Genomic DNA, 25,212 nt, shown 5'->3' on the forward strand with positions numbered 1-25,212 from the left:
TAGAGTTAGATTGTCAGTTTGAGGTCTTTCTTGTTCCTTGATGTAGGTGTTTGTAGCTTTGACCTTCCCTCTTAGAACTGAGTCTGCTGCACCTGTAAGCCTTGGTATGTTGTGTTTCCGTTTTTGTTTTTTTCAAAATACTTTTTAATTACCCCTTTAATTTCCTCTTTGATCCATTGGTTGCTCAGAAGAGTGTTGTTTAATTTCCATTATTCATATATTTTCCAGTTTTCCTCCTATTATTAATGTCTAGTTTCATACCGTCATGGTCAAAGAAGACACTTGGTATGATTTCAGTCTTCCTGAACTTGCTGAGGGTTGTTTTGTGGCCTAACATTTGGTCTATCCTGGAAAATGTTCTGTGTGCCCTGGAGAAATATGTATATTCTGCTGTTATCAGGTACAATGTTCTGTATATGTTATGTCCATTTGGTCTATAGTGTTATTCAAATCTGCTGTTTCCTTATTGACTATGTCTGGATGATCTATCCATTGTTGAAAGTGGGGTATTAAAGTCCCCAATTATTATTGTGTTGCTGTTTATTTCTCCTTTTAGCCCTGTTAGGTTTTGCTTTATACATTTAGGTAGTTTGATGTTGGGTGCATAAATATTTACAATTTTATATCTCCTTGATGGATTGACCCCCTTATCATTATATAATGACTTTCTTTGTCTCTTTTTACCATTTTTAGTTTAAAGTCTATTTTGTCTAAGTATAGCTACCCCTGCTTTTTTTGGTTAGCATTTGCTTGAAATATCTTTTTCCATATCCCTTTACTCTCAGTCTCTGTATGTCTTTAAGGCTAAAGTGTCTTTAAGGCTAAAGTGTGGGTATCATATTGTTGGATATTTAAAAAAAAAATTTTATTTATTTATTTATTTTTGGCTGCTTTGGTTCTTCGTTGCTGTGCACAGCTTTCTCTAGTTGCAGTGGGGGCCACACTTCCTTGCGGTGCATGGGCTTCTCATTGTGGTGGCTTTTCTTGTTGTGGAGCATGGGCTCTAGGCACGTGGGCTTCAGTAGTTGTGGCATGTGGGCTCAGTAGTTGTGGCACGTGGGCTCAGTAGTTGTGGCTCGTGGGCTTAGTTGCTCCGTGGCATGTGGGATCTTCCCAGACCAGGGCTTGAACCTTTGTCCCTGCACTGGCAGGCGGATTCTTAATCACTGCACCACCAGGGAAGCCGCCCCCCCTCTTTTTTTAATCCGTTCATCCATTCTATGTCTTTTGATTGGAGAATTTAATCCATTTACATTTAAAATAATTATTGGTAGGTAAGGACTTATTATTGCCATTTTGTTAACTGCTTTCTGGCTGTTCTGTAGATCCATTGTTCCTTGTTTCTTATTCTTCTGTCTTTCTTTGTGTTTTGAGGTCTTTTAGTATCAGTATGTTTTGACTTCTTTATCATGTTCTTTTGTGTAATTACTATGGGTTTTTCCCCTGTGATTACCGTGGGACTTACATAAAATATCTTAATATTATAACACCATATTTTAAACTGATAGAAACTTAACTTCAATAGTATTCCTAACTTCATGCCTCACAATTTAGGTTATTGATGTTACAGTTTACAAATTTTTTATATTGTGTAACCAATAACAGATTATTGTAGTTATGGTTATTTTTTTACTACATTTGTTTTTTAACTTTTTTTTTTTTTGCGGTACGTGGGCCTCTCACTGTCGTGGCCTCTCTCGTTGCGGAGCACAGGCTCCGGACGCGCAGGCTCAGCGGCCATGGCTCATGGGCCCAGCTGCTCTGCGACATGTGAGATCTTCCCTGACCGGGGCACGAACCCGTGTCCCCTGCATTGGCAGGCGGACTCTCAACCACTGCGCCACCAGGGAAGCGCTGTTTTTTAGCTTTTAAACTAGAATTGTAAGTGAATTATGCACCACCATTATCATATCACAAAATCTAACTTTGACTATATATTTATCATTACCAGCAAGTTTTATTCTATCTTCTTATGTTTTTAATATGTTAAATAGCATCCTTTCACTTTCACTCAGAGAAGTCCCTTTAGCACTTCTTGTCAGGTAGGTCTAGTGGTGATGAACTCCTTCAGCTTTTGCTTGTTGGGGAAGTCTTTAACCCTCCCTCATTTCTGAAGGACAGCTTTGCCAGGTATAGAATACTTCATTGACAGGTTTTTTTTCTTTCAATATTTTTAATGTGCCATGGCATTCTTCCTGGCCTAAAAAGCCTTATTGAGTTTTCTTTATGTGAATCTTCTCTCTTTTCTCTTGCTACTTTCAAAGTTTTTTTTTTGTCTTTGACTTTTGACAATTTAATTATAACATGTCTTGGAGTAGACCTATTCAGGTTCAACTTACTTGGGATCTTCTGGGCTTTATGGATCTGGATGTCCATTTCTCTCCCCAGGTTTGGGAAGTTTTCAGCCATTATTGTTTTAAATATACTTCTTGTCCCTTTCTCTCTTTCTTCTTCTTCTGGAATTCCCATAATGTGGATATTACTTCTTTTGATTGTGTCCCATAAGTCCTGTAGGCCTTCTTCACCACTTTTCATTCTTTTTTCCTTTTACCCCTCTGACTAGATAAATTAAAATGTCCTGTCTTGTAGGTCATTGATTCTTTCTTCTGCACAGTCAAGTCTGCTTTTAAAGGTCTCCTTTGAACTCTTCAATTGTATTTTCTTAAGTCATTGTATTCTCAGTTCTTGGATTTCTGTTTGTTTTCTTTTGATGTTTTCTATTTATTTGTTGAAATTTCCATTTTGTTTATGCAATGTTTTCCTAATTTAGTTGTTACTGTGTTCTGGTGGTTCACTAAACTTCTTTTTTTTTTTTTTTTTTTTTTGCGGTACTCAGGCCTCTCACTGTTGTGGCCTCTCCTGTTGCAGAGCACAGGCTCCGGACGCCCAGGCTCAGCGGCCATGGCTCACGGGCCCAGCCGCTCCGCGGCATGTGGGATCTTCCCGGACCAGGGCACGAACCCGTGTCCCCTGCATCGGCAGGCGGACTCTCAACCAGTGCGCCACCAGGGAAGCCCTCACTAAACTTCTTTAAGAGGATTATTCTGAATTCTTTGTCTGACAGTTCATAGATCTCCATTTCTTTAGGGTCAGTTATCATACCTCTATTGGTTTCCTTTGGTGGTGTCATGTTTACCTGATTTTTCATAATCCTTGATTCCTTATGTTGGTATTTGTCCATCTGAGTAAGTGGTCTCCTCTTCCAGACTTTACATGTTTCCTTTGGCAGAGGCAGGTCCTCACCGGTCAGCTCAGTTTACGTTTCTGAATGTGTGTGCTGGTAATGCTCTTGGACAGGTAAGACTTGCTAGCAGGGTCTATTTTTGGGTGAGGCCACTGCCTGAGCTCTGAGGTGGCAGAATGGGGTTGTGCCACTGGCTGAGAACAGTTGGATAGGACTACTAGCTTGGTTCCCTGCCCAAGCAAACTTGGTTCTCCGCCTAAGCAAAGTTGTAGGATGAGCTCTCTGGTTGCCTCAGTTCTCTGATCAAGTTTACTAGATGGTCAGGATTGAGTACTCTACTCAGCAAAGGATGGGGCTATGAATTAGCTTCCCTGTCTTGGAGGGGCAGCAGGATGGGCCCCAGGACCTGCATGGCTTATTCTTTGGGGACTTGAATCAGGTAAGACTGAGCTGAATTCCCTGGCCAGTTGGGACCTCTGGTTTTGCTCTGCAGACAGGGAAAGCCGTGAGTGTGCTCTCTGTTCAAGTGCCTCTGTAAGTAGGACCATTGGGTGGGCCGTGCAGCTTCCCATGTGCTCTGGTCAGGTTTTCTGGTAGGATGAGCAGAGGGCTGCATTTAGCAGTGGGTGGGGCTACGAATTAGCTTCCCTGCCCAGGTGCAGTGGGAGAACCAGTTCCAAGGCCTACAAGGCTCTTTGTATGTGGTCTTGACTCAACCTGACCCATGCCCCAAGTTCCCTGGCTGAACAGGGCCACTGGCTTTGCTCTGCAGACCACCAGCTCTCTGCTCAAGGGTTGCTGGGTTCACAGCTTCCAGGTGTTATGGTCAGGCTTTTTGGTCAGGCGGGGCTGGAAGCTACACTCATCAGTGAGTGGGGCTGACTCAGCTCCCCTCCATGGGCAGGAGGAAAAGCCAGCTCATAGCTTCTTCCCAGGTGTTCCTGATCAGGCCTTCTGGTCAGAAGAGGCCAGGAACTACGCTCAGCTGTAGGTGGGGCTCTGGTTTAGCTCTCCTGCTTGGGTGAAGAGGGGAATTCTCCAAGCCCAGCAGGGCTTTTTGTTTGTGGTCTTTACTCAAGCTGACCCACTCCCCAAGTTCCCTGGCCAGTTGGTGCCCCTGGCTTTGCTCTACAGGTCATCAGCTCTGCCTGCCATATCCCCTGCTCTGCTTGAGCACTGCTGGGCTATGCAGCCTCCCAGGTGTCCCCAGTCAGGCTTTCTAGCTGGAAGGGCTGGGAGCTACACTCAGCAGTAGGCTGGGCTCTGACTCAGCTCCGCTGCCTGGGCCAGGGCAGACCAGCCTCCAGGGCTGGCACAGCTCTTCGTTTGAGGGCCCACATCAGGCAAGCCTGCATCCTGCCGAGTTCCCTGGCCAGACTGTGCCCATCTTGGCTCTGCCGATGAACGAAACGGCTGCAGTCGTTGGGACCACTGCTCAGGTAGGACTCGGTCTGCTAAGATCTGAGTGGTGGTTGTTGCCAGCCCTTCCCCACTTCTCCATCACGATCGGATTCCCGGGGGTCAAGTCCTGCAGGTACCCCTGCAATTCCTGTGGGGCATGACCAGAGTGGGGGGATCCCAAGAAGGGACCCACAGTGGGAGCTGGATATGTACCCTTGGCTCTCTTTTCCCACTGGAGGCGCCGTAGACTCAGGGGCGACCTCTCAGTGTGATACTGCACCAGCCTGGGGATGAGGCAGTGCTGTCAGCCTGCAGCGGCTCCTCTTACCCTTCTGATGTGGTGTCTTGGTCTCTGCAGTGCCGTGCTTGCTTCAGCCTCACTCTTGTGTTCTAGGGTTCTCTCAGTGGTGTCTTGCCCATGAATAACTGTTAGTTCTTCTTGAGGGGGAGTGAAGGCCTATAGGAATGGATAGTGTCACTGTCTTGGTGATGCCACTGTCCTCTCTTGTCTCTTGTCTAATATTATTGGATGAAGGCCCCACCCTGTGACCCCATTTACCCTTAGTTACCTCCAGAAAGGCCTGATCTCCAAATTCAGTCACATTGGGGGTTGAGGCTTCATTTTTGGTGGGGGGGACACAAACATTCAGCCCATCAGAGCAGGGCTTACTGATTTTGCCGTGGAGTTGCCGTCTGGGTTGTTTCTTGAGGAACTCTATATGATTGTATGTTTAAGTCTTTCCTCTTGGGCTGGTTATTCTCTAGAAGAGCCTGTCAATTTCTGGCCTGCGGGGGGGGGGGGGGGGGGGGGGGGGGGCATCTTGTCAGCATTCTGAAAACTGAGCTGGGGAAGACCGCGGGAAGTCTCAGTACTCACTATTTAATATGCATGGGTTCACTTCATCATCCTGTTCTCAGTTGTTACCCGGACCTTCGGCTTCATCTGGAGTTCTCTCACCCGAAGATCCTCTCTTGTTTGACTCCCTTAATTCACCTCCAGTCTGTTGCTGAGGTAGTAACAGAGCACGTGCTGAATGGAGGGAACCCAGGGGACCCAGGACCTGTAAAGGGGCTCTGTCAGTCCTGCTCCGGCTCTTCCCTTTCCCTCCAGTGTGTTGCCAGGTCCTGTGGCTTAAATTGTACTGGAACTTTCTCCACTATCCAGTCTCAACTGCCAACTGAGTTACTATCGTCCATCTGCTTTAGAGCTTCCAAAATCTTAGCACTTTCGTCTCCTCTTTTGTCCTTGTGGATTAAAAAAAGAAAAGAAATCCCCTTTAGTCTGTGTGAGCTTTGGTTGGGAGCCAAACTAGATGTGCACATTTACTCCTCTATTTTAATTCGGAAGCGTCCATCCTTTTCTCTGAGAGTAACTTCCAGAGTTACTTGGTTTCAGCTCTCTGTTTAAGTGGATTAATTACCTACTGCTGGTTCTCTTCCCGTATTATTCCTATTCCTAAGTTCCTTATTTGGATATGTCTCTTGGCTGTATTTATTCGAGTTGTTTTTCAAAGGAGAGCTCACTGGCAGTTGTGGTGAGAAGTGGCTTGAGGTTGATGGGGGTGGAGAGCAAAGAGCAGCAAGGCAAACATAGCTTCAAAAAAAAAAAGAAAAAAAATCCCTTTCCAACCCAATTGCCAGCCTGAAACCATCGGTTTTAGAAATTCTAGAGCCACCACTGCTCATAGGTATTAGGGTCCTTAAATCTTTGCGAGTTTGCGAAAGTCAACCTGTTGCCTTTATACTTAGCTCTTCACTTACCAGCTTTGTGGCCTTGGTTACGTTATTTAACCGTTCTGAACCTTGGTTTCTCATTCATAAAATGGGGCCAAAATTCCTACCTCGGAGGATTGTTGTGAGGGCAAAACCAGGCCTGTCCGCTCAGATATTCTTCCCTTTCTCCTTCCCTTTCCCCAGGGTTCCTTTCCCTTCCTTCAGGTTGACGTAAGTAGTCCCTTAACTACTGCCCCAGCACCCCAAGCACGCGGTGGTCCAAGACCCTAGTTTTTGCAAAGCTAGATGGAGGCAGAAGCCAGCCTCAAACCCAGGCAGCTGGATGCCATGCCGGCTCTTCCTTGGAGGGTGGGGTGGGGTGGTGGCCAAGTGCCAGGCCCCTCCCCACGCCCCGCTGGACAGCAGGGACTATCATCTTCCTGGCTCACTTCCCTGGTGGCACAGTGGTTAAGAATCTGCCTGCCAATGCAGGGGACACAGGTTCGAGCCCTGGTCCGGGAAGATCCCACATGCCGTGGAGCAACTAAGCCCGTGCGCCACAACTACTGAGCCCACGAGCCACAACTACTGAGCCCACTAGCCACAACTACTGAAGCCCGTGCACCTAGAGCCCATGCTCTGCAACAAGCCACCACAATGAGAAGCCCGCACACCGCAACAAAGAGTAGCCTCCGCTCGCCGCAACTAGAGAAAGCCCGCACGCAGCAACGAAGACCCAAAGCAGCCAAAAATAAAAAGATATTAATTTAAAAAAAGGAAGAGAGTTACAGAGAAGGCATGTGAGCCCTGAAATACCATTAAAAAAAAAAAATGTTGTGAGGTTAGCTCATACCGCTAACCTCACAGACAAGATCGGCCCTGAAACAAGAGGATAACCTTCCCTGCAGGGCTTGAGCAGTTGAGGAATGTGACCTGAAGCAGTAACTTCCATCAGGGGAGATGAGATAAGGTACGGTCACCTCTGACCTCAGTGAAAGTACGTTCACGCTCCGGCGCCTCTCCGTGACGCAGAGCTTGGCATTTTGTGTGATGGGACTTGCTCCCAACCGCAGGTGCTGCTTCCTCTGCCGGGGCATGGCCAGGCCGCAGGCAGGTTGCTCCTTCCCCATCTCCTGGAAGGTGGGTAACAGTGAAGGATGGAAGGGCTTGGGGGCGAAGAACCACAGGGAGGGACACAGAAGCCTGTCACGGATGAGTGAGGCTTGTAGAAAAAAACGAAAGCAAATCTTAGTATTGAGTCAACGAGTGTATCCCCATGCTTCATACACAATTCTAGCTATTGTGACAATGAGGATAGAAAAGAATGTAAGATATGAGAAGACGCACTTAAAGTGTGGGATCTGCAGACAATGGGAAGCTAGGTAGTCATTAAAAAGGATGAAGTAGATCCGTGTGTACTGACACGGGAAGATGCTGGTATTACTTACATTTTGTGGAGTGAAAAAGGTTACAAAGCGACATGCACCGTGTGACCATTTTACGTAAAGGTGACTGATGGCTGTGTGTGTTTGGGTGCGGGTGAGACGCATGGAAGCACGTTCATCACAGGGCTTACCAGTGTCTGATGGTGGGATTTCAGGTTATTTTGTACCTTTCTGTTTCATTTCAATCTGTTATATTGAGCATATATAATTTTTAGAACCAAAAAAAGCTATTTTTATTGAAACGGAAAGAGCAGACTCTCCCTTTGCTCTGCGTTCTCTCTTGATGACATCGTGCCCTTCCACTACCTGCACTGGGGAAAACCGGGCTGGTGACAGGACTCAGGTTACAGGTTGCTGTGAGGATGAAATAATGTGAAAGCACAGCCTCGTTGCTCAATACTTGTGTCTTCTTTAAACATAAGCTGACTGAAAACATGGGGGTGGGGTGGAGAAAGGCCGAGTCAGTGACTCGCGTTGGAATCCTAAACCCACTTAGTATTATAGCTGAGCTCAGGGCTTCTGTGCTGGGACGCTCTGCGGGCACCTTTCACGTGGATGTGTATGCGATCCGTGGACATTTAGGGCTGGTGCCGACTCTAATGGGCAACGTGGTGGCCCTGGGGCTTCAGGCCCAGCCATGATGACACCAGCCTGTGTCTTCATTTGTTAATGGGGGAAGATGAGCGTTGACCATGAGGGCTGCATAAGGGTGGCCTAGATAGAGAAGCAGCACATGGTGGGCCTCAGATGGCAGTTCCCTCCTCGGAGGAGGAGTCCTCCAGGTGGACAGAAGGGTATTCTAGGCATGTGGAGACAGGAAGAGATAAGGCTGCACATTTGGCTGTAGAAGAGCAACTGGTTTGCCCCTTGTTACAGCCATGTTTGATAATCTGTTAAAATCAGATTCTTTAAAAGGTCCGTAAGCTTAGTTTCTGGAGCTGCCTGCACGGAGTTCAACACAAGCGTCGAGGGCACACACAACCCTAAGGCACAGATGCGGCACTGCTTCTCCTCCCTGCCACGGAAGGTGGCCAGCCTCCCTCGGGGGACTCCCTAAGTGGATGTGGCTACCTGTGCGCACTCATGGGAGACCGCAGTCCATGCTAATACTGGACAACTTTCCGGGAAGCCCCCAGAATGAGTGATATTTGGAAATGCTTTTTGCTGTTGCAGAGTCTCAGCTAGTTTCTTGTCCCTCAAAGCATGGATCTGACAATTTGTAACCCTAGACTTATGTGAATGCAACAGAAGGAATGACCAGAGGATGGGAGAGAAGGCAAAAGTCAGAGATTCTAGCTGCCAACAGATAAGAAACTCCCATGTTAAAATGGGCCAGATACTGCACTTGTTACACATTGGTCATAATAGCCAGTACCTGTAGTGTGTTTTACATCCCGCAGGCCCTGGTCTAAGAAACTGACATACGTGAGCTCATTTAATCCTGACAACTACTGCACGGGGGAGAAACTGTTATCATTTCCACTTTACAGACAGGAAACTCGCTGAGAGGCAGAGTTTTCTTGCTCGAGGTCACACATCTGTCGAGAAGCCACTTCACTGGAGTTAACCGCATTTTACATAATGTCGTGGTTTATGCAGTGTCTCTCAAATGGGACCCCACTGGACCTTGCGCTTACCCTGACAGATGGGCGATTCTCTCACGTTATAAACTGGAGGGGGGGGAGTGTGTAGCTGAAAAAGGGGAGGGGACTTGCCCACAGCTTCAGAGTTAATAAAGGAGCCCAGGTTTTCAGAACCTAGATCTTGAGCTCTTTCATCAGCTTAAGGGTCTGTGGGTTCTTTATGAACAAAATTTTGTTTTTCATTAGATGATAATCTTAAAAAACAACAACAACCCATAAAAACCTTTGGAAATGAAAACTTGCATTTCGAAAGCTGTTTTCATAGAACAGGCTTTGGCTTTTAAGTTGTACTTTTCAGTATTCGTTTGTGTTAGCAGACAGTTTTTCCTTTGAAAGGGCTCCACATTCATTCCTAAGTTGGGGAAACAGTGAGCTCTACCAGGCCCTTTTACTTGGCGATAATGTATTTTTAAAGTCTCATTTTTTATTTGAATAGATTTCGGCCTGTTTTTGATAATTTAAAAACAACAACAAAACCTCTCCAGGTGATTTAACAGAAACTTGAGTCAAAAGCGGAGCTATGTGAGTGGGCCTGAGATGGTTGCTAAGGAGTCATTCAATACAGATCAGAAACACAAGCTGCAGCTTTAAACGTTTCACGCGGAGGCCGACAGGATCCTGCCTAACTGATCTTTCTCACGAGGTGGTCATTTGAGCAAGTGCACGTATCTCTAGGAGAGCCAGGCCAGCCGGGCTGTGGAGGCGCCAGGCACCACAGATGCCGGGGACAGTGCTTGGCAGTCAGGGGAGAAGCTGAAGCTTCTAGTGGCAGAAAGGCTTGGTAAAAGAAATGTTCACATATCGAGGTCTGGGGAAGTCATTCTGGCTTATCCGTGAGTTAACTTGAATCTGATGCTAAACAGAACAGCCTGTTTGTGGCCTATCAAACATACGCTGTACATCTGCTTTAATTATTAAAGAAAAGGGCGCACTGACTGGAAGAATGTCGATGTTAAACATGAAGATTAAATGCCTCTCTGGCTGGGAAGCCAATGCCGATACTCCTTCCGTGACAAGACTTCCTTCCTAGGTGCCAAGAGCATACTGACTAGCTGTGTATGTGCTGATCTTTTTTGTTTTTTTTTTCCCCCCAAGACTGTGCTGAAAACCACGCTTCTCCGGGGCAGTTCCTCAGTTATCTGAGAGGCTGTGTTCTGGGCTATAATTGTCAGTTTGGCTCAAGATTGAGAAGTAGCTGACTTCCTTAAATGGCACTCACAGAAAGCCTCTGCAGTGCCACAGCGAGCCCACAGGAAGTCAGCGCCGTTTGCCTTGTAGCAGTTTAACAAAATGGCAAACGGGACCCAGGAAGAAACAAACAGTGCCCCGGGCAGGAAACCCAAACCCGTAACTCACAGCAAATGTCACTGCGTTTACAGGGAGAGGAAAAAACCTTACGTGATTCTTCCTTGTATGTTGAAGATTTTATTTTTCAAACTTTTAGAAGAATCAATTCCATTTAATAAACCTTTGTAAAATGCCACAGAAGCCAAGGGATGCAGGGTTAAGCTATGTTCTTAAGAACTGACCCTCTCCAGGCTGAGTCTCCTTAGATTACCTGGAAGTTACATAGAGGCAGTTCTATAAAGATGAAACTTTGAAAAAGCCAGTCTCTTTCCTATTTTTAGATTTGGGCCTGTTTTCCATTTTTTTGCTTTCACAAAAAAGTTTAACCTTGATTTTTCTCCATTTAAAACAAACCAAAATCGATTTAAAGAATTAAAATAAAGGGAACAGCACCTGTGGATGTGCCTCTTGACATCCACAGATGTCACCCAAACCCAGACACATGTACGACAGACTCTGCCTGCTCAGGACAGACCAATGGGGAAGCCAAACGCCTCTCTGGGAAAAAGTGCCGCCCAAGGTGTTTTGCAATTGTCAAGAGACTGCAAAGTACAGACGATTAAAAATGTGAAATAAACGGACGTCTGTAATGGCCCTTCATAGATGGTAGACGCCCAAATGAGAAAGGCTGGTTTCAAGCTTGAAACATAAGCCTACAATCTTGCTTCTTCTCTCCCCATCACACTGTCATTTCAAACCAGAATGATGTCCATGAAAAGAAAAGCTCATTTTCTTGACCTGTGCTGGAAGGCATATGTAGTTATAGGTCAGAGATCAACGTGACAGTTTTCACATGTCCCAACCTGGCGTTTTGTCTGTACAGGATATAAATAACCTGCTGATAGAAACTGGATATAAATAACCTGCTGATAGAAACTAAGTGTCCTCCTCAAATGACATAGCCAGTTTTTAGTTCATGAACCATGCAGTTCAAATGAGATGATCAGTTTGCTTTTGTCACTGTGCTTGAGTCATGGTTAGGTCACTTGCAGGCCTCATGCAGAATTTAGAAATTGGATACAGGACTAAAGCCTCGAAACGGAAGTGACGTCTTGAGAACATGCAGGAGGGCGCGGTGCGGGGGCTCTGAGCGCCCAGGCTCCGTGGGCTTGGTCAGCAGACACCCGGCCCGGCCCTGAGTGCGGCTTCCAGTCTCTGTGGCTCCAGCGGGAGGGCGAGGGGGAGGCTCCTTGTCAGCGGGTCAGGGAGGTCCATGTGCTTCGCTCAGCCTCTGTGCTGAGTGTTCAACACATCCTGAATCTCTGTTTTCTGCCAGGGAGGATAGGTGTCAAGGTGCGCTGGTGTGGCGGTTATTTTAGATTTTTTACCATGTACGGACCTTGCAATCTGTAGCCAATCTTTCTGTAATAATTCCTGGTGCCAACCCCTGTGAAGAAGCAGAAAAACAAAAGTCAGAAGAGTCTCTAACTAAGCATGACTTTCGCAGCCCTCAAAAGCCAGCACACGTGCCCCTCGTAGCCGTCCTCCTTTTCCCACTCTCATTCACAGGCCAAAGTCCTTTCCAGATCGAATCTCATTCGATTAAGTTTGGAACTTTAAAAACATTCTGAATTCAAGTTGCATTAAAACACAGGAACTGTATTTCAGAGCCTGTGGGTTTACAATCCTGTGGGTACCATGCAGCACGGCTTCAGGTGTTATAGGTGAACGGGAAGTGGTGGATCTAACGTGTGAGATGTCCACACTCCAAGTGAAGCGAGACAGCGTTATGGTTTCCTGGAAGGTTGAACGAGAGGTCAGGTATGGGAAGTGGAGTCTCCACAGCCACCGGCAGCCAGGGTGCCCTGACCAAGCGAAGTGTCAGTGCCACTCACTCATCCAGAGCAACGATTTTCACCAAACACCATCAGTGGCATTAAATGAGTGCTACTTAATTTGCATTTCATTCACTTTAATTTTTTTGGGGGGGTATTAATTGGTATACTTGTTTTGATATACGAGCAGTGTTAAGTACCAGGAGTTTACGTCAGTTTTATATTTGCATCCATTTGAGGAACACTAGCTGATTTAAGTCAATATTAAAGGTCTGTGAAGTTTTTTTCTTTAAAAGGAATCATTATCCTAAATGGTGCCGCTGTAACGAAACATGATCACATTTGAGAAGCTGAGCTCCTAGGAGGATAAAGCATGGCTTATGTGGTATTAGCTATACGAGTGGCTAAGAGAACAGGCTTTTGATCATTCAAAAGATACGGATTTAAGGTCTAGACCTGTCATTTTAAGGGCTGTAGCTCTGGCCAATTACTTAATTACATTTTATCATCTATAATAACGTACCTATGTTTTAAGGATATTAAATATTAAATGAGATGGTCCTTGATATGTGCTTAGTCCGGAGTCTGGAACAAGCCAATTCCTCCAGGACACTGGCTGCTGCTGTTATTATTTCAGAGCTTTTCATGGTCTGATATCTGATTCTATTTCTAGCTTCACTGCTCGCTACTATTCTCCCCTGAAACACTGTGCTTCAGCCCCAGCGCAGATTTAACTTCTCTAAAAGCTCCCCGCGTGTCGGGCTCTGCCTAGCTTCCAGGCTTGGCTCATGCTGTGCCCTCTAGCAAACTGATCGAACCCAAGGAGGGGGTCGTGGGAACCTCTGAGCCGGAGCTCGTCGGTCAGAAGCACAGTGACAACCTAGACTTGCAATTGGCATCTGAGGTGGGGTCAGTCCCGCGGGACCGACCTGTAACCTGTGGAGTCTGATGCCACCTCCAGGGAGACAGTGTCAGAACGGAGGCAATGGTAGGCCACCTGGCTGGTGGTGCAGAGCTGAGTGACGTGTGGAAACCCCACACGTCCGGCGCAATAGCGGTCACGTAAAGGAAGACGCTGGCATTTCTCTTTACCGTGCTCCTCCCCACGGTGCACTGCGATTGCCGGTCGGCCTCCCCACGTGGTGGAAGCTCTATGTATCTCGTTCGTCACTTTGTATTCCTAGCGATCAGTATGTGCATTAAATCAGATCACTGCTAGCCCCCTCCAGTCTCGCCTAGTTCTGTAGCCCAAACATTTACTATTTAGGAAGAGGGTTTCCTAGCGTGTTTTGTTTCCCACCTCTTTCAAAAAAATTTCAAGTATTAAGAAAATGGAACTGAAACTGATGTGATGAAGGTAACAGAACCGTGTCATGTGATAACAGGTCACTGGAGAATTTCCCTTTTAATCCAAGGATTACTAATATTCCGTCTTGCACAACTTCAACCTTGTCTTTGTGTTCTAATCATTACTTTTGTTCAACACTGTGGCTTGGGGTAGAGCAGGGGGAAGACAAAAACATGAACAAATAATGGGTCAGGCAGCAGCTCAGACCCACCGGATCCAGGAAGACACCTCACACCCCTCAGAGGGTACAACCACTTTAATGTTTGCACTCTCTCCTAAAGTTCTGTATCCGTAAGCGTGTCCTATGACCCAGCAAGTATACTCCCAGAGTGAAAAGAGAAATGAATGCTTACAGCCAACAAAAGACATGTTACTCATAACAGCCAAAACAGGAAATAGCCCAAATATCTATCAATAGTAGAATGGATAAATTGTGTATTTTCACACAATGGACTATGATACTGCAACAAAAAAGAAAGAACTAGAGCTACCTGCAATGCCATGGATGAATCTTACAGACCTAATTTTGCATGAAAGAAACCAGATGTAAAAGATTTCATCAATACAAAGTTCAGACACAGGCAAAACTAATTTTAACTGGTTACATTTGGAAGATGATATGGACTGAAAGAGGGAACCAGGGAGTCTTCTGGAGTGCTGAAAAATGGTATATCTTGAGCTGGATTATTATTGCATGTACGTCTTAGCTCAATTTAAAAAAACTCAAGAGGGGGCACATCCATTTAATAGATGTTCAGTGTGTTTTGAGAGCTCAACTTGTCCAAAGAATTCAGCAAAATAAGGAAAAAGGATGAGAGGCAGGTGGTTAAGAAATCATTCCTGGAGTGATCACTCTATTACACAGATGCCTCTGAAGTCATTCAATGCAGTGCTTTCTATTTCTAGAATCCTGCATGCCAGAAACTATTTTTTTCATCCTCTTTCTCTGCACTTTAAAAGTTCACATTCCAACTGAACTATGCTCTGTGACATGACAGCATTCGTCAGAGGCACAGGCACCCTGAGATTAAAACGTGCTTTTCCTCATCACCTGCATGTACAGACTACAGCATAAATCTAAGAATTCTGAGCAGAGAAGTGACGTGACTGACTTACATTTGAAAGAGATCACTCTGACCGCTATTTTGAGAACAGAATGAAAGCTCCAGGAGGGCAGGGATTTTTACCTGCAGAACTGCTAGCACCCGGAGCAATGCCTGCATATATTAAGTACTCATTGAAATATCTGTTCGATGAATGAGCAAGTGGCCAAGGGCAGAAACAGGGAGACCAGTTAAGAAGCTATTGCAATAATCCAGATGAGAGATGGTGGCTCAAAGCAGAGTCAGGGTGGTGAAGAGTAGCTGGACCCTGGAAACATTTAAAGGCAGAGTCAAAAGAATCTGTTGATGGGATGTAGGGTGGGACACACAGAGAGGGGCCCGAGATGACTCTAAGGTTTTTGGCCTGAATACAGGAATGGTTTGGAGAAAGAATGAACTGCCAGTTAGTGAGACTGAAAGATGGTGAGAAGAGGGTGGGGGAGGAGGACATCAGGAGCTCGGCTGTGGCTGTGCTGCAGGTGAAATGGCTATTAGACATTCAAGTGGGGATGCTGAGGAATAGGTGATTTTGGAAGCCTTTCTTGCTCTTAGATGGTCTCTTTCCTTGGATGCTCTTTTGGAAAGAAATTTGTTTTATCTTAATTGAAGGATAACTGATTTATAATAATATTAGTTTCAGGTGTACAACACAGTGATTCGAAATTCTTATAGATTATACTCCATTTAAAGTCATGATAAAATACTGGCTATACTCCTTGCTCTGTACAACATATCCTTATAGCTTATTTTACACATAGTAGTTTGTGCCTTTTTTTTTTTTTTTTTTTTTGCGGTATGCAGGCCTCTCACTGCTGTGGCCTCTCCCGTTGTGGAGCACAGGCTCCGGACGCGCAGGCTCAGCGGCCATGGCTCACGGGCCCAGCCGCTCCGTGGCATGTGGGACCTTCCTGGACCGGGGCACGAACCCTTGTTCCCTGCATCGGCAGGCGGACTCTCAACCACTGTGCCACCAAGGAAGCCCTAGTTTGTGCCTCTTAATCCCCTACCTTCCTTCCCTCTCCCCACTGGTGACCACTAGTTTGTTCTCCATAGCTGTGAGTCTGTTGGAAAGAAATTTCTGACTGGGGCAGTTGTCTTATGAGGGGAGCTGGCTGGGGAGGAAGCAGGTGGGTGGAGGCTGGTGGAGTGGGCAGCTGAAGACAACCTGGGTCCTTTTTGATACTGTTGAATCAACAACTAACCAAGTGTGAAGCTGCTCTACCAAGGAAGCTGTTAGGAAATAATGTTTTCCGTTTGGTTTAAGCCATTTTGTTTTGGTACTTTTTTGTATTGTACTAATATACATAAGATACTTATTTTAACCACTGTTAAGTGTACAGTTTACTGGTATTAAGTACTTTCACTCTTGTGCAACCATCACCACCATCCGTCTCCAGAAGTAAAACTGAAACTGTACCTAGTAAACAATAGCTCCCTGTTCCCTCTTCCCCCTGTCCCTGGCGAACCCCCGCTCTACATCCTGTCTCTATGGATTTGGTTACTCTAGGTACCTCATGTAAGAGGAATCATTCCGTATTTGTCTTGTGGTGACTGGCTTATATCTTCAAGGTTCATCCATGTTGGGTTTAAACCATGTGAGTTGAGTTCTGTGTTACTTGTAACTGAAAATGTTGTAACTGACATGTGAGCTTGAGGACAGGAAGAGATTAAACACATGAGGTCAAGTCAGCACTTAAAACCATAAATCAGGGTGGTAATTCTGACCATGCTGCTGTCCTACTGGCAAGTCCCAAGACAGAGCTCAGATTCCTCAGCCTGATTTTCACAAAGATTTTCACGTCCCATCTGGTTTACCTCTAGTTCCTGCCACAACTGACCTCAGTCCTTATAGTCCGGCGTTACCAAACCAGGCATGATTTCACTAATCCACTGGCTTGGCCGCTGCCCCTTCAGTGCTGCAGCCCATGCCCCAGGGCACTCCCATTCATCCTTGAACCCTCACTCGGACACCACTTTCGCCAGGAGACCGCTGCACACACCTCCCCTCTCCACAGAGTCTGGCATTCATAACCCCCCTCTCCACGCTGGTGGGATCCTTTAGTCCTTTAGAGTTCTACCGTTTCAGTAGTCATGCTGTGCTTTATTTTACTTGCATGTCTAACCCCCTTCCTAGAATGTAAGCCTTTTGAAGTCAATGACTTCTATCCTCAGGGCTTAGTACATATAATCAACAGGCAATGAATGCTTGCGGATTTACTGTACTGTATTCAGTTATCATTGTGTTGTGTATATATAAAGAAATGTGCTCCTGGGGGATGTATTTTTTTTAAAAAAAAGAAGAACTGGCCCTATGTTAGCTGCCAGGTAGTGGGAATGACTCAACGTAAAACGGATGAAGGGGGGTAGGGCTTCTTAATCTAGTTACAGATTTCCTACTTGGTTAGCTTACAGATGTAGAGGCAGCTCTCTGATTTATACTATTACCTCTAACTAATAAAAAACTTCCCCTAAAATTTTCAGAAATATTTCTGGATTTTAAAAAAATTGAAGTACAGTTCATTTACAATGTTACCTTAGTTTCAAGTGTATAGCAAAGTGATTCAGTTATGTGTGTCTGTGTGTGTATATATATATACACACACAGACACACATATAAGACATTGAATATAGTTCCTTGTGCGATATAGTATGTCCTTGTTGGTTATCTATTTTACATATAATAGTGTATATCTGTTGATCCCAACCTCCTAATTTATCCCTCCCCCTATTTTCCCCTTTGGTAACCGTGTCTGTTTTCTATGTCTGTGAGTCTATTTCTGTTTTGTAAGTAAGTTCATTTGTATAATTTCCTTAGATTCCACATATAAGTGATATCATATATTTGTCTTTCTCTTGCTTATGATAATCTATAGGTCTACTATGTTGCTGCAAATGGCATTATTTCACTCTTTTTTATGGCCGTGTAGTATTCTATTTTCTGTGTGTGGGCATTATTTTGTTCCTTTTTATGGCTGAGTAATATTCCATTGTACATATATACCACATCTTCTTTATCCATTTATCTGTTGATAGACATTTAGGTTGCTTCCATGTCTCGGCTATTGTATCAATCAATAATGCTGCAGTGAACACTGGGGTGCATGTATCTTTTCGAATTCGAGTTTTCTCTAGATATATGCCCAGGAGTGGGATTGCAGGATCATATGGTAGCTCTATTTTTAGTTTTTTAAGGAGCCTCCATACTGTTCTCCATAGTGGCTGCACCAATTTACATTCCCACCAACAGTGTAGAAGGGTTCCCTTTTCTCCACACCCTCTCCAGCATTGATTATTTGTAGACTTTTTAATTATGGCCATTCTGACTGGTGTGAGGTTGGCTTTTTATACTTCTAATTTTACAAAATAGATGCCATTTCCCATGGGCTTAAAACAGTCTATTACAGAGAATTTCAAATATACAAAAGGAGAGACAATGGTATATTGAACCTCCACAGACCCACTACCCAGCTTCAACGATTATCAATTCATCCATCAGACTTCTAATGCTTCTAGCTGTCTACCCACGTGAAGTCACAAGACAGATTTAACATTTCCTCTTGGTTCTGTTCAGCTCAGTCACTGGAGACATGTTTAATTCCCCTCTTTCAAATAAAGATGATGGTAATCTTTACCATCTTCTTTACCAGTTATTACCAGATTGAAGATGTGCAGCTGGTCAAAGAGCTTTACTTCCCCAAACATGCCACAAGCTTCATCTGTCCACCATAAATAGCTGTAGAGGTGAGAGAGAAGCTGTTCCTTACACCCAACACAGGACTCGACTCAACACCCCTGGACAACCACAAAGTGCCATGTTCTGGAGTGCCCTAAGTGTGCCGGTTAAAGGAACAGCTTTACTGGGGTACAACTCAGCATTCCTCAGTCAGATTCCCATTGAGCATGCAGCCTCCTCAGGTTCTCTACTTTTGCCCTAATACAGGAGGTGGGCGCTGGAAACTGCTACCACCGTGAGGAGAGGCACTCAGGCTTTGCTATGAGCCTTTTTGAAGGAAAGGCATATCTTTCAAGCTCCTCTCCTTGTTTTCAGTAACATGCTGTAGCACTGAGATGAGAAGTCTACTTCTAGACCTTCAGGGAGGCCTTAAGTCTTTTAACCTCTAGCCAGTCTGGACTCCAACCTCTTACTTAAATGACTAAACAAAAATATTCCCCATTTGTATTTCTCTGTGCCTCTTTGTTTCTTGAAAGAAAGATTCTTCCTCCGTTTCTACACTCTGCAGAACAGGCTGGCAAAAGTATTAGCATTCTTAGCCAGCTTAGAAGGGAACACACCATCACTGGCGTGGGTGGAGGCCACACTCGGCAGCCTTTCTCCTCCTTGGTTAGCAGGGCTCCTACAGTCCTCGTCACAGTAACTTTCCTCTTGTTAGCCAGCCAAGAAAAAGCAATTACCTTTCACAGCTGACGTCAGCCAAGCTCCTGGACTGACGTGGGCAGCTGTGTCACAGGCTCCTGCCCTTGAGGACAGACACGCAGCGGGGCTGTACAAGTATCCATGTTCTCTACCTGATCGCCTGCGTGCGATTCTGCCAATCCCTGGGCTGGGGGTGAGCAGGAGTAATCTGTGCAGCAGTCCTCAGGGAGCCCTAGCGGCAGAGCCAACAGTTGTCAGCGGAGCAGTAAGGACGGGGAGCAGAGGGGCAGTCCACATGCTTGCTTTGTTTTATCCTCCAAGTTGCTGAACCCACAACCCGAATCTACCTCTATCACGGGGGCCTTTTTCCTACTCTTGGAGGCAGGATAAATATTTTTATCTTCACTACTTTACCAGCTATGATGATGATGAAAGGAGAGACAGTGAAAAAGAATACCTTGGGGCTCCCCTGGTGGCTCAGTGGTTAAGAATCCACCTGCCAATGCAATGCAGGGGACACGGGTTCGAGCCCTGGTCCGGGAAGATCCCACATGCTGCGGAGCAACTAAGCCTGTGCACCACAACTACTGAGCCCATGCACCTAGAGCCCGTGCTCTGCAACAAGAGAAGCCACCGCAATGAGAAGCCCGCGACTGCAACGAAGAGTAGCCCCTGCTCGCCACAACTAGAACAACTAGAGAAAGCCCGAGTGCAGCAATGAGGACCCAAAGCAGCCAAAAAACCAAACCAAACCAAACCAAAAAACTAAAAAAAAAAGTGTGTGTGTGCGGGGGAGGGAGGGGGAAATCACAAAACCTTGAATCAAAGATGAAAATGGAAGAAACCTAGCTGTTTATTTAAATTCTACTGATTCTATATTAGAAAGTATGCAATCTATTTTAACATAAATTTAGAGGAAGCAGGCAAAAGGAGTAAACTAGTCAATGTGGTACCTGATTTGGCTGCAAAACTCTGCCTCTCCACCTTACTGCAGCCCTTTCTTTCTAAGGGGATAAATCCAACACCAGAGTAAAGCTTAGAAGCTGAAAATAAACACATTTTCCCTTTAAAAGAGAAAATAAGTCAGGAGCAGGAAATGAGCCTCAACTCAACCTAGCTTGTGATTCTGACTAACTCCATCTCAAAACAAAAGAAGCAACAACTTTATAGCTGAGCAACTGTGAAGTACAAAGCTAGAGGAAGACGACTCTTTTCGGAGCCCTTAAATACATGCCAGGCACGCATGCTGGATGCTCAACACACACCAACAAGACTGAGATTACTATCCTGGGAGGCACGAGAGCTTCAGAAAGGGTCATAACTCAAGGTCACATGGCTGGGAAGTAGAAGAACCATAATTCAGGGCCAGCTTGTCTCCACGGCACGCAGAGTGTTCCCAAGGAGCCATGGTGCCTGTGTTGTGGGTGATGCCACACCCTGCTTCCCCCGCTCTGGCTTTAAATATCTAGTTGGCTCTGATAACAGTACATCCATTTTTTATTAAAGCACAGAAAGGACATTTGACTTGTCTCAATCACCTTACCTCCTCTATCTGTGTCTAACTTCTCAGTGTCCTTTGTTGATAAATCACTAGATGAAACAAACATGGTGACCTTATTTCCATTTCACTAACAGAGCTCAGTAAGAAACAATACTTACATAAAAGATTCTGATAACATAGGCAGGCAGCACAAAACTGTGTTAAAAGATATGGCTTACAAGTGTGAGAACTACTGGGAAGGGGGATACTTTTAAATAACAACTGGATAAATGTGGTCACCCTTTTTAAAATGAAGAGAAATACGATGTAGAGTTCGGGGGAAAAAAAGCAACAAAGATGGAACAATGATGGAAACTAGACCCTAGAGGAGGAAACAAGTCAGGAGTATTTAAGCTTACAGAAAAGGTGACTTCAGTCTTTGACCAGGATCAACTTTCCAGCTGAAGACAATTAGACAAAATTAAAAATGCTTCCACTAGAAAAATATCAAAGATCTAACAGTTATTATCAGGCAGAAAATAAGGAGAAAACGTGAGCTTTGAGAAGGAAGTAGAGCCTTTTCTGCCTCAGTGGTGATGCCAACCCAGGAAGGTTGACCAGAGACAAGTAGGATGGGAGGAGTCACGTGGCCACCAGAGGCAGAGAACCAGCTGCCAATACCTTGAATCTCACTCCCCTTCACGAAGGGAGGTGGGGGAGCAACGAACATCTAGGTCTTGAAGTATTCCTGAAAACAAATTCTCTCATAAAATGCTCAGCGAACAATAAAAACGAGGCACACTTAGAGACGACAACATGATAAGAAATAAGAGACTTCAAATCTGGAGTCGCTGCCATATTTGACATAGACTGTAGAAAAGCTATGCTTACTACATACATGGAGATGGATACCGAATTTAAGAATGTTTAGAAGCAACAGGAAACTATAAAACATAATATAACAGAGTTGAAAAAGATGCCAGAAATCAGAGAATTGAACGATAAAATAACTTAGGCATCAATGGATGAGTTTAATGGTAGATTAGACTTAATCAGTAAAGTGTAAGTTAAGTCAGAAGGAACTATCAACAACGAAGCATGGAGAAACAGAATAACGGGTGGGGGAAAGAGGGTATGGGACACAATAGATACAATGAATAGGTCTAACATATGTTTAACTGGAGTCCCAGGATGAGGGGGAAGAGAATGGGATAAAATCAATATATGAGTCAGAGACTGAAAATTACATTGGAAAAAAAAAAACCACCAATTAAAGAAACCCAAGCAAACCTAAGCAAGCTGAAGCAGAGGAAATGCACATATAGCAACAATCATGGGAAAACTAGAGAAAACAAAGACGATCTAAAAATAAAGATACTAAAGAAATCATAAAAGCAGCCAGAGGGCATCCTCAAAGACAGACATCTGACCTCCTAACTGCATCACTAAAAGTCAGAAGACCCTGGAAAGACAGCTTCAAGGTGCTGAAAAAAAATAAATGCAAACCCAGAATTCTATACTCAGTGAAAACTTACTTTAAGAATAAGCAAAGTAAGATATTTCATACAATCAAAATTAGAATAATTTGCTACCAGCATATTATTACTAAAATAAATTCTTTAGGTACAAAGAAAACAATACTTGCAAATTACCCAAATAAATACTCATCAGTAGTAAAACAGATAAACTGTGCTATATCCACATCATGGAATCCTATATATCAATGAAAATGAATAAACTATCTTAGAGATTCAGCAACGATTGAAGAGCAAAGAAAGTGATAAATACACCAGTAAATCTAAATGAATATGGACTGTATATAACAATAATTATAGTAGTAATAATGTCTTTTGGATTTTTGAAAAAATATATCTCACACACAGACACTTCAGAAAAGAGGACATCTAAATGGCCAACAAGCATATGAAAAGGTAGTCAACTTCATTAGTCATCAGGGAATGTAAATTAAAACTACAAAGAAACACCACTACATACACATCATACTGAACAACTGAAACTCTTATACATTCCTGGTGGGAGTGAAAATTGGTAGCCCTTTGGAAAACCACTCTGCAGACTCTTATAGTTGAACAGATGTATTCCCTGAAATCCAGCAATGCCACCCCTAGGTATATATTCCACACAAATGTGTGTTTATGAGCCTTAAGATACATATATAAGAATATTCATAAGCCCAAACTGGAAACTACCTAAATATCCAGCAAGAGTAAGACAGATAAACTGTGAGATGTTTGCATAATGGAATCTAGCCTATCAATGAAAATGAATGGACATAGCCACATACAATGTGACCTAATCTCACAAACAATGTTGCACCAAAGTAGCCAGAACAACAAAAATATACCAAAATGATCCCACTTATCTAAAATTAAAAACAACAAAACTAAACTATTTATAAATGATTCATAATTAGGTAGTGGAATATAAAGAAACACACAGAAGAAAGTAGGAAAAAAGAGGCTACTGGTGAAGGAGGAAGGCAAGGAGAGGGGAGGGGATTACAATGGGGTGGGGTCAACAGGGATGTTGGTTATGTTCTTGACCTAAGTGGCAGCTGGTTAAACAATTCATTTTTTAACATCTAATCAACTTTGCTGTCTATTTGCTACAGTTCACTGTCAACTTTTAAAAATGAAAAAAAAAAATGAAAACGAGAAGGTAAGATTCAGTTATTTCAACTACATGAATGTTTCTTTAAATGGGGAAATAAATCAGTTCTTCATGCATATGGAAATTCAAATGAGAAAACTTGGGTTTAGTGATTCCAACTGGACAAAGAAAACATGAAATTTCTAATGTGACTTAATAGAGGAAGAAATCGTTTAATCAAGTATTTATTGAGGATATACTAGGAGCCTGGAAATTAATGAGTTTTACCTCCTGGAATCTTCAAGAAAAGAAAAACTCTAGCCTAATAGACATTTTCATGTCTGAAGAAGGAAAATGAATTCAAAATCTGGAGGTTCATTCCTGTTCTTTGACACGACCTTTGTTAGGACACAGGGCTGTGCTTCATGGCTAGTTATGTGTTGGACTGAATTAAAATTGAGCCCACATCACATTCCTAAAGCCAAACTTGAAAAAAGAGAAAATATGCTAAATCTATCCTTTGAAACTTAAATCTCTGATTTTTCTGATTAGATGCAAAAGATTGAGATAAGTCATGATCACTTAGTAAAAAAAAAAATCAGTGAAATAAAAATAACTTCAAAAAACTGTTTTAATTACTTTTGGGTTCAATTAATCAACTATTTATTGAGTGCTTGATATATGACTAGCAGCATTAATACAAGGCAAATGTATTCATTAGTTTCATTCATTTGCTACTGAAATGAGATTTTATTACATCTCATTGATCTCTTGGTAGGATGGCAATATTTCACTCTTCAACAATACACACTGGTATCAGAGCTGGGGAAAGGTTTTTCTTCTGTTTGAAAATGAGCCAGATTAACTCAATGACCCTAAATCTTTGAAAGAGAATTTTTTTTCCTGTTCTGTTAAAAAGAAACTCTTAGGTTACCCACATATGATCTTAGCTCTTCAAAGTAGTTGGTTATTGCAAGTCATTAACACAGCACGTTAGTACATTTATTCTCCATCACAGAGACTATCTCAGGAGAAGAGATTCAACCAGTTACCCAGCAGCCTAAAGGTTCCCGTTTCTTCTGAAATGGGTACACCACGATAACAAAGTAAAAATGAACAAAGAATAAAAGCAGTAACTTATAAAGCACGTATAGAGACTCTAAATAGAAGCTACTGTGGTAACTTACAGTAGGGTGATACTTACAGCAGGGAGATGCTGGAGGGTTATCCTATAGCTCTTAGGTTTATTCTTCACAGGGAGTCTGACATAGGAGGGCCCACAGTCATCTAATTCAAAAATGAGTGGCTCTGTTCCCACCAGTGCAGAATGTATGCTATGTCACAGATCGTTTTCACTACTTCATGTCTCAAATCATTAGTGTGTTTCTGTAGAAGTTAAAGACTGTCATCGGTAACCTGGTAAGAGGAGGGATCCCTTCTATTTAAAAAAAAAAAAAAAAAAAGACTTTAAGAAGGAAAATGCTAGAGTAGAAAACACTAGAGATCAGTCCCTCTACTGAAACAACCAGTTAGCTGGAAACTTCAATCAAAGCCAACTACATGGGGACACCAGAACCTGATAAGGCACTTACAGCAACCAGGGGAGTGTCTGATGAAGGGAGAGGCCGCTGCCCTTTGGTAAGAGGGCAGCAGATGTGAACCACCTACCATCCCCCTCTCCTAGAGTGGCCAGCTGGAGCCAGGGTGGGCAGTAAGGGTATCTGTTGTATTCCCTTACCACCTTTTTAAAAAAGATTCAGACATTTAAGGAAATCCCTGTCAGGTCAC

General features: G+C 43.9%; 1 protein-coding gene across 2 annotated transcripts in view; it reads right to left on the reverse strand.

The window, feature by feature from the left end:
• Window positions 1-11,609: 11,609 nt before the first annotated feature.
• ELP3 (elongator acetyltransferase complex subunit 3) overlaps window positions 11,610-25,212 on the reverse strand; it is a 109,453-nt gene continuing 95,850 nt past the window's right edge. The window contains exon 15 of one of the 2 annotated variants that reach the window (XM_065878640.1): window positions 11,610-12,120. In XM_065878640.1, coding sequence (XP_065734712.1) covers window positions 12,044-12,120 — 77 coding nt within the window. In that variant the 3' untranslated portion in view covers window positions 11,610-12,043. The remainder of the gene's footprint in view (window positions 12,121-25,212) is intronic. The other variant, XM_065878641.1, reaches the window with a different exon arrangement.

This window comes from Phocoena phocoena, chromosome 6, assembly GCF_963924675.1.
Source record: "Phocoena phocoena chromosome 6, mPhoPho1.1, whole genome shotgun sequence".
NCBI classification, from domain to species: domain Eukaryota; kingdom Metazoa; phylum Chordata; class Mammalia; order Artiodactyla; family Phocoenidae; genus Phocoena; species Phocoena phocoena.